Consider the following 13,406-nt stretch of genomic DNA (forward strand, 5'->3'; position numbering starts at 1 on the left):
TGTGTGTGCCATGTTGCACTGCCATGTTTCTACAGTAGCCCAGAATGGACAAACCAAACAGTGGCTCTAGCGAGCGCCTATTTTTGAAGGTTTTGTGGCCACCTTCGGTTCACCTACATGTTTGGAAAGGAAGGGGTGGGGCAAGGTGTATTCAGTTAGCTGCAATCTGCAATATCACTGCTGAACACCAGTAAGTCCTGCACACTGGTGCTTTAAAAGAAAACATCAGCCAGTATAAATGCAGGTGGAGTGTGTGGAGGGAAGTCGTCCCTCACAAATCATTGGGATTGTCTGTCAACATTGTGAAAAAACAAGACTTTCCATGTGGTTCTCTGGCTAATTAACAATTCCCTAGGCAATCCAGGCCAAATTTCACAAACAAATCAAATCATTATTAGAAATATGTTGAGGGAAAAACAAACAAAAACATCCGATGAAGCAGAGTTAAGAAAACTTCAGTCGGAACAGTTTGTTTATCATTTGTCTTTTCCATTTGATTTTCTGAACACAAAGCTGTTCAGTAGCTGAGCTGCAATTTCCAGATGTTGGGTTATTGCACCAGACATGAATGCAGAATAATAGCTGTGGCTTGAAACAATAATAATAAAAAAAAATGTTCAATAGTGTCACATTGCCCATCTGGATTGTCAGCACAATCTTGGGCTTGGGCCAGAAACTGTCTATCCAACAAACAAAACAGTGAGTATCCAACCTCATTTCAGAACTGTCAGTTAAAATGTCAAATTCATTTGTGATTATACTGCATTTAAGTGATTACTCCAAATGTTCTTCAATTCAATTTGTCAAACACTTCTGTGTTACATCCTGAACTGCTGCTGCAAACATTTCCAACAAGAATGCAGTAAATGTACAAGACTGTTACATCTCGATTGCCTCTTCATACACTAACTGCTTCATGCTATTCCCAAAAGACAGCTGGAAACATAGAATATCAGCAACTCTTACATGGTGCATGTGGAAATGAATAGAATAAACAATAAAGAAATAGGAGGGCAGCAAAATGGACAGAAATCTTGCAGCGATCACCACTTTATTCATTCAGTTTCACGTAATTCTTTACACTACGATCATGCCACAGAGGACATTTCACTAAAACTACAAATACATAGTTTTGGGGAGCTAATGTAAATGCACTATCAAGTAAGTAAGCTCCACTTTTCCAAATATCAATTCAGTGGTGCTGTTTCAGCAAACTGATGGAGCTTGGCCAGTCAGTCAAAGGTCTATGCCAGGAGAAGACAGGAACCATTAAGTGTAGTTCTGCAATTTCCGTACGTACCAGAACAATCCCTGAGGATGAATAATGGCTACAATACCAGTAATGACTCAGGATAACATTACAATAAATGGTCACAACAACAGAAAAGGTCAAAGAGCATGCTCTTAATAATGTGACTAATACTGATATTAGGACTGATGAACACAGTAGCTGGAGAGCAATTTAAAGCCATTAATGCTGAGGGAACATTTCAGTTTTTACTCACAGCTGTCCAATTAAACAAAAGCCACTTAAGCTGCTTAATGTCCCGCTATACAGGATATAAAGTGGTAAACATAACCTGCTATGCAAATGAGTGCATCAATTAAGCTAATTGTTCACAAATTAGTCAACACTGCTTTGTCAACATACCTGTCCCAATATGACACATCTGTCATGTAAAATAAACTCTATCTACTAAGTTCAGGAAGCCCTGTTCTGCACTGACCATCCTACCCTGGTCACATAATATCAGTATATCATGTGAGGTATATCTGCCTGGAAATTTTGCACACCAGGGCATTTCCTTTAATTTGCTATCAGCAGTGGTGGAAAGCCTAAGGATGCTATGGATGACAGTGAGGACGTTGACAACAAAGAGCCTACTGCTTCTGGCCGCATTGCTCTCACCAGCAACTCATCAAAGAACTGTGAAGACCATTAATCTCAATACTAAATTTGCCCATGTATGTAGTGACCTCTGAGTCCTCAAAGACGCCCTCTGCTACGTTTTCACAAAGGCAGTCATGCATTCCTGACCTGCCAGTGATGGATATCGAGTGTTTTTCTTATAATTCTGCAGATCAGCACATTTCTACTCCCTCAGTATCGGTAGATCAAGCCAATATTTCCCGAATTTATCATGATGCCTCGTTTCCAGAATCTATGTGACTTCAGCATGTGCATCGGTCCACAAAGACCTCCAGTGATCCTGTGTGACCATTTTAATTGGGCTATGGTCAGGTGAGTTTCTCTTTCTCCACCAGCTGCATCCCCTGTTTATACCCCCCCCCCCCAAACCCTCCTACTGGGAGGAAGATGCATTAATGGCCTCAGCATGAGTAGCTCTCAGGACCAGCCGTGTTCCACACAGTCCAGTTGATGCAGCACTTCAATGCAGCTACATGAAGAGCTGCCCCTGACCAGGCAGCAGGCAAAACACAACTTCTGCAAATTAAGCATGCAAGCCCACTCTTGACCTTGGAAATAGTAGTTTGACAAAACAAACCAAACTATAGGGCCGGTGACTAGCTTTTTCCTGAGCTTTCAACCTTATTACTTGGTCATCATCAGCAGATGGAGTTTGCTAAGTTGTTATGGAGATGGAGAGTTCAGTAGTTGTTACAGAATGATGTTATCCAGAGCATTTTTAAGACTAAGGATTGTGGAAAAAAGCTAGTAAGTGGACCTTGAGTTGGAATTCTTGAAATACAATTTTTACTTGGTCAGGAATTAACTATCATGATTCATTCAAATTTTAACAGCTACTTAGTTGGCATGCTCACAGCCACACCATGTCAACGATAAGCAAAATCTGCACGCTGACAAAGACCATTTCAGGTGGTTGAACATTTCGGACAAAGCTAGTGAGAAGACCTTGTGTTGGGGATTGTTTTTTTTAATGAAAGCTTTAAAGTTTAAACAGGATGTTGATTAATCTACGATTACCCTTGGCCTTTTCTCTCACTATTTGCTTTTTAGCAAACTTTTTTTCAGCCCTATATTTGTTGTTGTAATGTTACATTCATTTGTGCCACGAACTGTTAACCTATGGAGAATCGCGAGATGATCTGCAATGAATTGCATGAATTGACCTGCACAACAGAAGGACACCAAGAAGTGTTATCCCCAATAAAGCTCACTGGAGATTGAGACTGTGTGTGTGTGTGTGTGTGTGCGGGGGGGTTATATCACGCAGTCCTGGTTGGTGTGTGACGGAGACATGGCAGCAGGGGTCCACAGAGGAGCAGAGAGAGAGTTCAGCTTATGTCAAAAGAGACAGTTTCTGCCCTCCCCCTTTGCCCACCAACCCACAGAGGCTCAGGCATGTCAGAGACCCCCACTGTGCTGTCTGGGAGACCTGTTTTTACACACAGGGGACATGGCACCGGAGCAGTATACGTGTGTGGTTGGGTGTACTTGAAATGCCATAATCCATTACTATGTAGCCATGAAGCCATTAGTTGCGGCAACTACATATAAAAGTGGGCAGAGTCATTTACACACACTTAAGTATAAGTAAGTAAGTAAAACTTACATTTCTCGCAACATAAAGTGAGCAGAGAAATTGATTTTTTTTTTTTTTGTCAAAAATGTGTATGAATTTGTCAATTACCTTCTTCCATGGTGCGTGCCGTCATGGATTCACTGTCTGCACCCTGGAACTCATTGAAGTATGGCCGCACTTTAATCTCATAGACGATGCCTTTCTTCAGACCAGAGAGAGTTATGTCCCTCTCTGAAGCGACCTTCAAGTCCTGTATCTGCCACGGCCCTGGGGAGGGTAGTCCTGACGTCTGCCGGAACAGAACACGGTAGCCTTGAATAAACTGGGATGGATTCTCCACCTGAAAGAAGAGGAGAAGGAGAGAGAGTGGGATGCAGACATGCTGCATGGTAATGATGTAGGCGGTGGCATACATCTGTGTGAAAGCTGCTTCTGAGCTGAGGATCAGCATTCAGCTTGTGTCCTCTGTCAGTGACATTGCACGCTTAGTTAATCATACAGTTTAATTAGCAGCAGAGTAGCAAGAAACCACATGACGAGTGTTGTCGAAATATTTGCCAAAGCTGAACAGCACCCCTGAGCCAGAGACCTTCATCAGAGTATGGACACAAAATGTTGGATCAAAACAGTCCTTTTTTTTTTTTTTTTTTTGCAGTAAAATATGTAACAGATACAACTCATAGTGATGACTAGTTAACAAGGACAGAAGTAAGAATATGCTTTTACAAATGATACAAAGCTGCTGTTTATCATCAGACCAGTCGAAATACATTAGGATGGATCTCTATTCTTCACTCTCTCGCTCTGTAGCTTCAGTCCACATGTCATTAACATGCTTTGTGAATCTAAAAGCCTTATAAAAGGCAAGAATATGTTACTTGAAAAATAATTTCTATGTTTGAAGCCCTGAATCAGAATAAATTGCCTTCTTCTGTGTTCACCTCCCTATTGTCTTAGAAGAATGAATGAAAATCTAAACATGTTAAATGTATAATTAGTCTCTTGCACAAATCTTGTTTTCCTGAGGTAGCAGCTTTGCAGATCTCTGATCTTACTGTGCATAAAACTGGGGGGATTTGTATTGTTGCCTTGTGGCTGTCTTGTAGGAAATTCATTTTAAAGCATACTCAACAGTACAAACCAAGTGATTAAGAGATGCAACCTGTACATATTGAATATATGGGCCAGGGATGAGTTTGGGTTTAAGATGAAGTCTGGAATAAGGGTTATGGTTACGTCTATGCAATTTGAGCATGTCTGTTGGGTCATCTGACATTTAGCAACCAAGACTTCGGACTAAATCCAACAGTGCACACAAACCACTTTAATAGAAAAACCTGTGCTTGACAATGGGTAATGAATGAGTGTTTTTCCCGCAAATGGAGTCTGGTCGAATAATATCCGTATACCCATTCAGATCAACCACAAACACAGCTTTATCCTGTCACTGTGTCAGGCTGCAAACCATATTACAGTACATGGCTGTCGTACTGACAAGCATGAAGTAGCAGACGAGTGTAAGCCCATCCTGGATATGTCATTAACCTACAGCAGCAGGCAGTGGGGACACCTTGCCAATAGACAGGAATAACATTTTCCAGATAAAGGGCTGACTGCAAACTGCCTCCAGAAGTGACACATGTAGCACCTAATGGTGATGTATTTGTCCCACATAGAAACATTAGTCTTGATTCCTGCATCACCTCAAACCATTCTGAATTGATGGAGCACCAGCTGTTCGGACTATGAATCCCACAGTGTTTACTTGTGTGAGCGCCATCTGATCCAAAACACTGTGCCAAGTATGTATAAAGTTCTCAAACAGGCCTAGACAACATTTGTTTGCCACTCTGAAGGTAGAAGAACCACAATTACAATGAACCACTGTCAAAATTTTAAACATTGGAAGTACTCACAGTCCATGTGACCTGCACTGAAGTGGAGCTCAGGACCACAGGATTGTGCATGCTGACCACCACGTCACCCAACTCCTTCTGCACGCGACGATGGTCCACTCCTTGTGCTGTGGGACTGATGTCTGGGAGAGAGAAAGAAATGCATGTAGTGCAGAACAGTGATGTATACTCTAAGAATCCTTTATAAGCCATTCTTTCTCTTTTTTGTACCTTGAGTCCGGACAGGCTCAGACATGGGACTGGGGTCCCCAAGCCCTTGAGCATTGACTGCCCTGATGATGAACAGGTAGACAGTATTGGGTCGTAGGTCCTGGACTGTGAACTCAGTGGTCTTCACGTGGTCTGCCACTGTCTGCCAGCTGTTACTCACTGACTGACTGTAGAAAGAGCAAGATTAAATCTAATTACTTGGAAAGAATCTTTTCGTTACCACAGAGGTAACCCAGACAGTTTATTTGGGGCACCATTGGTGGGTCATGCTCCAAGAGACTGGGGGCTAAAATCATATGTCTCACAGTAATGACATGCCAAACTCTTGTGAAATCTTTTGAAATACTTCCTGTCATAATCGAAAAGAGGAATCAGAACAACAATCATCTACGTCTTTGTAGTCCTTCTTTTTTGTCAACTATTTGGTAAGGAGAGAAAAAAGCTTTTTTTATGTGCCAATCTTTCTGTCTGAAGTGAGCTTTTATTTGTTAAATAATTAGCATTCGAATTTAAATACCAGAAGACCAGTAAATACCACTTTTTCAGTCTTGTAAAATGAACTGTAAAACTGTAGGAGATAAGGCATCCATAATTCTCCATAATTCTGTTTGAAATTGTCCTGGCTTGATTGAACTGCCCACAGAAACACCCCACATCTGTTACTGCCATGAAAGTACGGGGTCACTAAATGTAGCTCGAGGCCATAGGTCACAGACATACCCAAAAGCCTCAATGACATAGGAGGACACTGGGGAGCCCGCCTCTGGCCCTGGTTCCCATGACAACGAGATACTGCTCTTGGTAACGTCAGTGACCTCTGGCTTGGAGGGCGGCCCTGGGAGGGCTGTTGCATTGTGAGACATTAAGTCTACGAGGTCGGTGGACTCTGACAAAGGAATAAATGTAGACACAAAATGAATACCTCCAAAAGAAAAGACTATCAAGGCACTGTTATGCTTGATAGGCAGCAAATTGTGTTCATTTTTCATAAGAATTTCCTACTGAAGCAGACCTCTGACATCCAAGTAGGCACTCCATGATGTTTCTCCACTGGAGCTGGTAGCAACGCAGGTGTACAACCCCAAGTCAGACAGCTATGGGAAAAAGATTATACCACATCATGAAGGTACAAACAAGGTCCCATTTAACTGATTGACTGATTTCATTGATGGATTATCAGACAAAGAAATCTAAAGGATAACATGTTATAGTGAAAACACCTATTTCCAACATGGTCCCAGGATATTAGAAGAGGAAGAAAACACAAAATAAAAACCAAACAACACAATCCTGAAATACAAAAACATGCTGTATCGATCTGAATGTGCGCAATGGAATTGACATTTTATCGATGATGACACAAGAAGTTTCTTAGCAGAAAAGTCAAAAAGCCTTGTTCTGCAGTATATGAATTTCAGTTTGCTGCCACAGTCAAAATAATATTTTAGCTGCAATAGATTCTCAGTAGAGCGCCTGTTCATATTACATTATATTATTCCTAAATATGAGACATTCAATGCCTTTATTCAACTTCCTCTAAGTTCCAAACAGGACTGACTCTGTTTTACTCAAATGTTTTGGAATCCTGTTATCTATGAGCCACTCTCTGACACTTTCTAATTCATTACTTAGAGTGGTCTTAATCTCACTGACGTCATACCCAGGTAATGCACAATCAGCAGCATACAACGAGAGCTTCCTGTTGCTTTGTTTGTGGGTAATCCAAATAGACACGTCCTCACCTTTTCCACTGAAAGAGGACTTATCTCAAATAGATCGAGAAAAACATTTTTATCTTTGTGAAAATAATTCAAAAATGGTAGTCCATATCTCCCTGAACCACAAGGAAATTTAGCAACCAAAATAGCAGCAATGTTTGGAAAAAAATATATTAAAAAAATCACTAGCAACCTTCCATTTATCAAAACATATTTTATCCTTAGTGACTAGTCCAACAAAGATTTTAAGTACTTTCCATAATTTTTTGGGCTGATGTGAATTTTCAACAACATCCACATAAAATTGGGACTTACATTTGGCCAATAAGCAATTTCGACTTCTTAAATTTTGTAAAACAGAAATCTCATTGTCTATTAAGATCTAAACTCTATATAGTCCTGCAGTTTCCACTTCTCTGGTTAATTCTAGTCTTCTTCATTGGAGCAACAGCATCAAGTGCAGCTATAAAACGCCCTTTAAAGAGAGTCCAGGCCTTATCCACATCCTCGTACTGAAAGCATCAGCCCAATCACTCTGAAAGCCTTTGATTAAACCCTTCAATTGTGTAATGTTTTGTACATCTGAACCTAATAGAATGGTGAGTTCATGCATTTATCTGTAATTTAAAAAGCTTAAAGCAAAAAATGACTTCTTGATTACTTGAGGCAATAGCAAGGACGCCTGATTGAGAGATTTTTTTTTTACACTCTGAGTCCAATATGGACAGGCCATTTGCAGACACTCTAGTAAGTTCAATAATTAGTTGTTGTAAATTAAAAAAAAAAAAAAAGAAAAACTCACAAAAGGAGTTTCACAAGAAAGCAAGTTCAACACTAAAAACATAACACCCATGAAGATTTTCTCTGCCCATCCAAATTAGAAACGATACAGCTTTCAGGCTGCATTCGACTGAATCCAATAGCTTTTGTAACTCTGATCCCAGACGGTTTCTACAAGCTCTTACGTCAGCCTGGGCTTTTGAAGGAGGTTCGCAGCTAGTAGTACAGTAAAAATGCATTAACCTCCACTGGCCTGCATTTGGCTCGAGAAAAGCTGGAGAGTGGATGAGAGGAAACTTTAACACCGGCAAATGAAAAAAAGAGCTTACATTAATTTTCTTAATTGATTTCCTCCAATAATAGTCACCCCCCATTCCCAGAGCCATCAACATTATCATCATCAGTGCTGACACAAGGAAATAAGTGATATGACAATCTATTTTATATAGGCAATGCCTTAGGAGCCACTGATGACCATGCTATCTCTCGGGAGAGAGCAGGAGAGAGTGATACAGAAAGAGCACTCTGACACTGTGACAGGACACTGTATATTGCAGTTCCTCCATTATATTAGCCCCTTTAGACTCCTCTCATAGGTCCCTGTCCTTGAGTCCAACTGCTGCCTCAGATTCAGACTAAGTAGCAGTGTTTAACAACTTATAAAAATCAATACTCACATTTCATCTTTTAAAAGCAACCTGACTGCACAATTTCTCCTGTTCCTCTTTCACATGAAACAGACGGGTGTGATGGGCAAACACGAAAAACTTAAACATTAGACATTTGCTTTTAATTTTTATGTATGTACGCACAATACATGTAGATGCTTTTGTATTGACAGCGCAGTGGAAGGTAGTTAATCAAAATAATGAAACACAGACGGAGAACAGGAGTCCTTCCAAATGAAGAAAAATAATTACATTGCATTGTATACATGCTTAACCTGCAGGTAAGGAGAATGTGAAATGTGTGCACAGTATGATTATTTGCACGCACACATCTTAAGGAGATTCAACTGATATGGTGCTGAGTAGAAAACGACTCCATTTACAGTTTGGGGTAAAACATTCTCTCAAAGATTAATTAACAATCCTTTGTTTTCATGAACTAATCCTCAAGTCCTGATGGAACCACTGCATGTGAACCTTAATTGCTGCAATTGCCTGCACCACTTCAGGTATGTTCTTCTGTAGGATGCTTGCAATCAGACAATTTAACCCAGTTATCTTAACAGATCCCTCTGGTTTATTACAACTTCATAATCTTTCGAGTTTTTGGCCATCACTTCTATTGGCAATAATAAGATTGGAAGCTCATTGTTGAGATTTGGGAATGCAGCGGCAGTGTTGAAAAAAAGTCTAGTAATGAGGCAATTAACTGTCGGGTTGAAAACACTCAGGCTTGTTCGCAAACTAATTGTCTGACTTTCCCAACTGAACGTCAATGCAGAAATGCTGCCGTGTTTCCATTACTTTGATTTATGTAATGTTATCATACGCAGGAGAGATGATGGCAAAAACTATAACAGTAAAACCTTTATTGCAAACAGGAATTATCATTTTAATTCACTGTAAAACTACAACCACAATTACAAAAAAGGTTGGATGCTGTGGAAAACAAACAAAACAGAATGACAACTTGCTAATCCTTTTTGACATATTTTCATACTCTATTGAAAACAGTACAAAAACAATATATTAAATGTTTTTTCTTCATTGATTTTTCTAAATATATGCTTATCTGAATTTGACGCAGCAACACTTTTCAAACAAGTTGGGACAGGAGCAACAAAAGACAAGTTCACAAAACACCTGTTTGGAACATTCCACAGATAAACAGGTTCATTGGTAACAGGTGATAGTATCATGATTGCGTCAGTCGCTCAGTTGCTCACAAGCGAGGACGGAGCGAGGTTCACCACTTTGTGAGACAAATGATTGAATACAGGACACAACTTTTTTGGAATCAGGGTTATAGTAGGGCAGTGTGCCACATAACAGGAACAATGCTGCATGCTAACTCTTTGTATATGCAATCTCCCTGTAATCCACTATAACCCACCTTTGTATTCTGGATCTGAAGGCTGCCGTGCTCCAGCAGGGAAAACCGCGGGTCCTTTCCAAGTAGACTGACCCCATTCTTTCTCCAAGTGACTGTAGGCTCTGGGTCCCCAGACGCCTGACACCTAAGTAGGGACACACCACCCAGTGCCTGCGTTTGGTTGGATGGGCCCTGCCGTATGATGGGTGGTGGGCGGTCCTTCAGAGCTGAGGACAATAATTGAGGAACAGGTGTTATTATCTGAATGCACTTCTAGCACTGTAATTTTCATGTTATGATCTTGACATGAAACAACGGCTCTCTGTTCTAACCGGTTAGATTTTGCCTGATATGTGAAAAAAAGCATAACCTTATCAGAAGGTGTTAATTTGTGATTGCGGTAATTGCATTAGTGGTTGCGGACACAAGATGTCAGGGTTCAATCTGTTGGATTTGTTGTGAGGGGAAGTGACTGTTTTGTGGGCCTTTTCAGCAGTAGGGCAGTGTGCTCATGGCACTGCATCACACCTCTGAGCTTTAATTACTAGGTGAGGATTAACGATGCTTCACCCGTGGTGCTAATTACCATACCTTCTTTATAACACCTCTCAACACATTCGTGCCTGTCCCCTCTCTCTTCCTACTCTGACTCATGGCTGCACCTCCTCCCTCCCCCTCTTGGCATCCACCACACACACAAACACACACAAAACTAAACTATGAATTAACATGCCAAGTAGACGAACAATTCATCTCTTTTAAAGCTTTTTAAAACATGTTATATCATCCCAAACAGCCTCTGGACTCTGCAGCAGTGATTTCTGGAGTGTTGAAGCTCTCGAGGCATGTTACTTCCCCGCTCCCAATTTCTTCACTGCTGCTCTCCACTGTTATCAGATCTGTCTCCATTTGCACAAGTGTTTACAGCAGTTTCCCTCTGCCTTATCTTTCATCACACCTCTTTCTGTACAATGAGGAACACAGCAACTCAAGCAGACTAGCCAAGAAATCAGATACAACTAGGTGCAGTAAGCAAGAATCACATGTGATATGCCAGTCATCAGGGAGGCTGAATTCATGTGGCAAACAGTGTTATGAACATGAAATAAATTCCTCATCTATCAGTCTTTCATGGAGAACTTAAGCACAAGATTAGTCTTCATATCAGCTAACAATAGACAGTGTAGCATTGCATTTTCAGGAAAACATAACATCCTCTGTACAGCAATCTATCATTGCCCCAAGTGATTAGAGAGCCAACAACAACATTCTACTGCTGTTTCTAATTTAGCTGCAGCACTGTAAGAAATCCAATCATACACTCCAGTTTTAGTGACAAAGGTAATAACAAAATGTTGCTTTTCGACAGTGTTTATCACTTATCACTACTAGAGGCTACTGTCGCTTCAAAATAAAACAAATTACTTTACAGCCAGTTTGCAGATAAAGGGATGTTGGAGATCTAATTACTAGTTGTATCCCCACTACTGAGGGGATGTTGATTGTTAAAACACTGAACTGATGATCCAAGCATCAATTTCTACAAATACCACTACACCACTGTTCAAGACTAGCATTGAAAGGTAAGTCTTGTGGAGTCAGGTCCTGGTGTGTAGGCTGGCAGCCACTTAAGCCTCCAGGCATCCTCAGTGTCTGTAGTAATCTCTCTACACTCAAAATCTATCTCGTATCAAGCACTCACCCCCTGTAGGCTTGAAATATGGCTTTGGAAAAAGTGTATCTCGCTCCTATGTGGACGGCAGCGACTGTGGTCAGCTTGAATCCCCAGCAGTTGCAATGGATTCCAGTGGTGACCCATTTTCACATTCATAGAAATCTGGCAAAACCACTTGCACCACTGCAAAATCTCAAATGTATCTGTATGCTCAGTAGGTTCCAAGTGCATTTCAGCAAAAAAAGGCTATATTAAATGTCCTCAGCTTGCAATCTAGTGTACATAGTCATTTGTATGGATTACAGTGAGACTCCTGGTCTTACAGTGGTCAGGAGAACTGCCTTGCACTTGCTAAGTCTACACAATAATCACTATCTTCATCTTTAAGTTGCAGCACGTACTATTCTCCCAAGTCTAATTGGATAATTAATAAACCTGTCACACATCCAAAGCAACGCCCAGGGCGGAGCACTAGTCCATGTCTGAAACTTCAGAAAGTTTTCATTCAGTGGATGAACCATCATCTTGAGGAATGCTAGAAACAGCACTGTGCAAGCTTCCAAAAGCCCACTTGGTATCACAGCAACTCTCTGTTTACAGCCATCAATCAAGGGCATTTCTCCCATCCCCCATGCTCTACACCAAACATTTGGATATTGATCCATCTCCTCTGAGTGACAGAGCAGGAGTCATTTCCTCTCCAAAAAACACTTCAACAGATGTTAATTTAATAATGTGTGGGAGAAAAAGCCAAGAAACAAATGGAGAGAGGGGCATAAACAGCTCCCAGCTGGCAGCGGCTCAGCACTTAATGCTGACATTAAAGCTTTGTCAAAAAAGTGTAAAGTGTCTCTCCATCAAGGAGAGTTTTATTTTACACAGTTTCAGTCTTTTCAGACCATCCAATTTTACTACAGTGAGGTGATAATGAAAAGCATGATTGTGGGTGACTGGCTTTTAGAACATACGGATGCATCTTCGCCAATGTAAGTGTGGGCAGAAAAATAGCCTTTCATATACGGGTATTCAATGTTTTATAAGGTCTAGACAATACTACAAGCTTCTGTGTGCATTTCTGTATGATTTCAAAGCAAAGCAAGCAATACCAGCATCACATTAAAAAAAACATCAAATGCAAAATGCTTTTGAGAAGGCTCTCAAATGTTAATGCATATTATTCGCACAATCCCCAAGTTTGAACAACATTGTAAAAACAATGTGATTTCAGGAGGCTGAGTGAAATATGTTTGATGTTTCCACAGCCTAAAATCTGAACGATGTTACAAAAAACATGAAAAACAAGTTGGCTGTTCAGACCTGCAGATAATATCACTTAAAAGTAGGCATTCTGCACCAACTACTCTTCAAATCAAGTTATGTGATGAGTATACAGTTTACACTTCAGTTTACTTCTTCTTCACATCTATTTTTACATATTATTACATCAGAAAAGCAGTAGTGTTTCTGTCCTCTACCAACTATTTGTAGAAATCCCTCCAGATGATACCACGGGGGGAAAGGTAATGGCTTCATTCCAGTGAAATTACCTGTGTATTGAGCC

The 13,406-nt window shown here is 40.6% G+C and overlaps 1 protein-coding gene across 4 annotated transcripts in view; it reads right to left on the reverse strand.

Annotated features, from left to right (window-relative positions):
- Positions 1-13,406, reverse strand: part of LOC143332767 (roundabout homolog 2-like) — a 76,465-nt gene that overhangs the window by 13,408 nt on the left and 49,651 nt on the right. For all 4 annotated transcript variants that reach the window (XM_076750548.1, XM_076750546.1, XM_076750547.1 and 1 more), the window contains 6 exons: positions 10,192-10,397; positions 6,645-6,726; positions 6,353-6,518; positions 5,633-5,799; positions 5,423-5,544; positions 3,615-3,846 (listed from right to left, as the gene is read on the reverse strand). In XM_076750548.1, coding sequence (XP_076606663.1) covers positions 3,615-3,846; positions 5,423-5,544; positions 5,633-5,799; positions 6,353-6,518; positions 6,645-6,726; positions 10,192-10,397 — 975 coding nt within the window. The remainder of the gene's footprint in view (positions 1-3,614; positions 3,847-5,422; positions 5,545-5,632; positions 5,800-6,352; positions 6,519-6,644; positions 6,727-10,191; positions 10,398-13,406) is intronic.

This window comes from Chaetodon auriga, chromosome 15 (genome assembly GCF_051107435.1).
Source record: "Chaetodon auriga isolate fChaAug3 chromosome 15, fChaAug3.hap1, whole genome shotgun sequence".
NCBI classification, from domain to species: Eukaryota; Metazoa; Chordata; class Actinopteri; order Chaetodontiformes; family Chaetodontidae; genus Chaetodon; species Chaetodon auriga.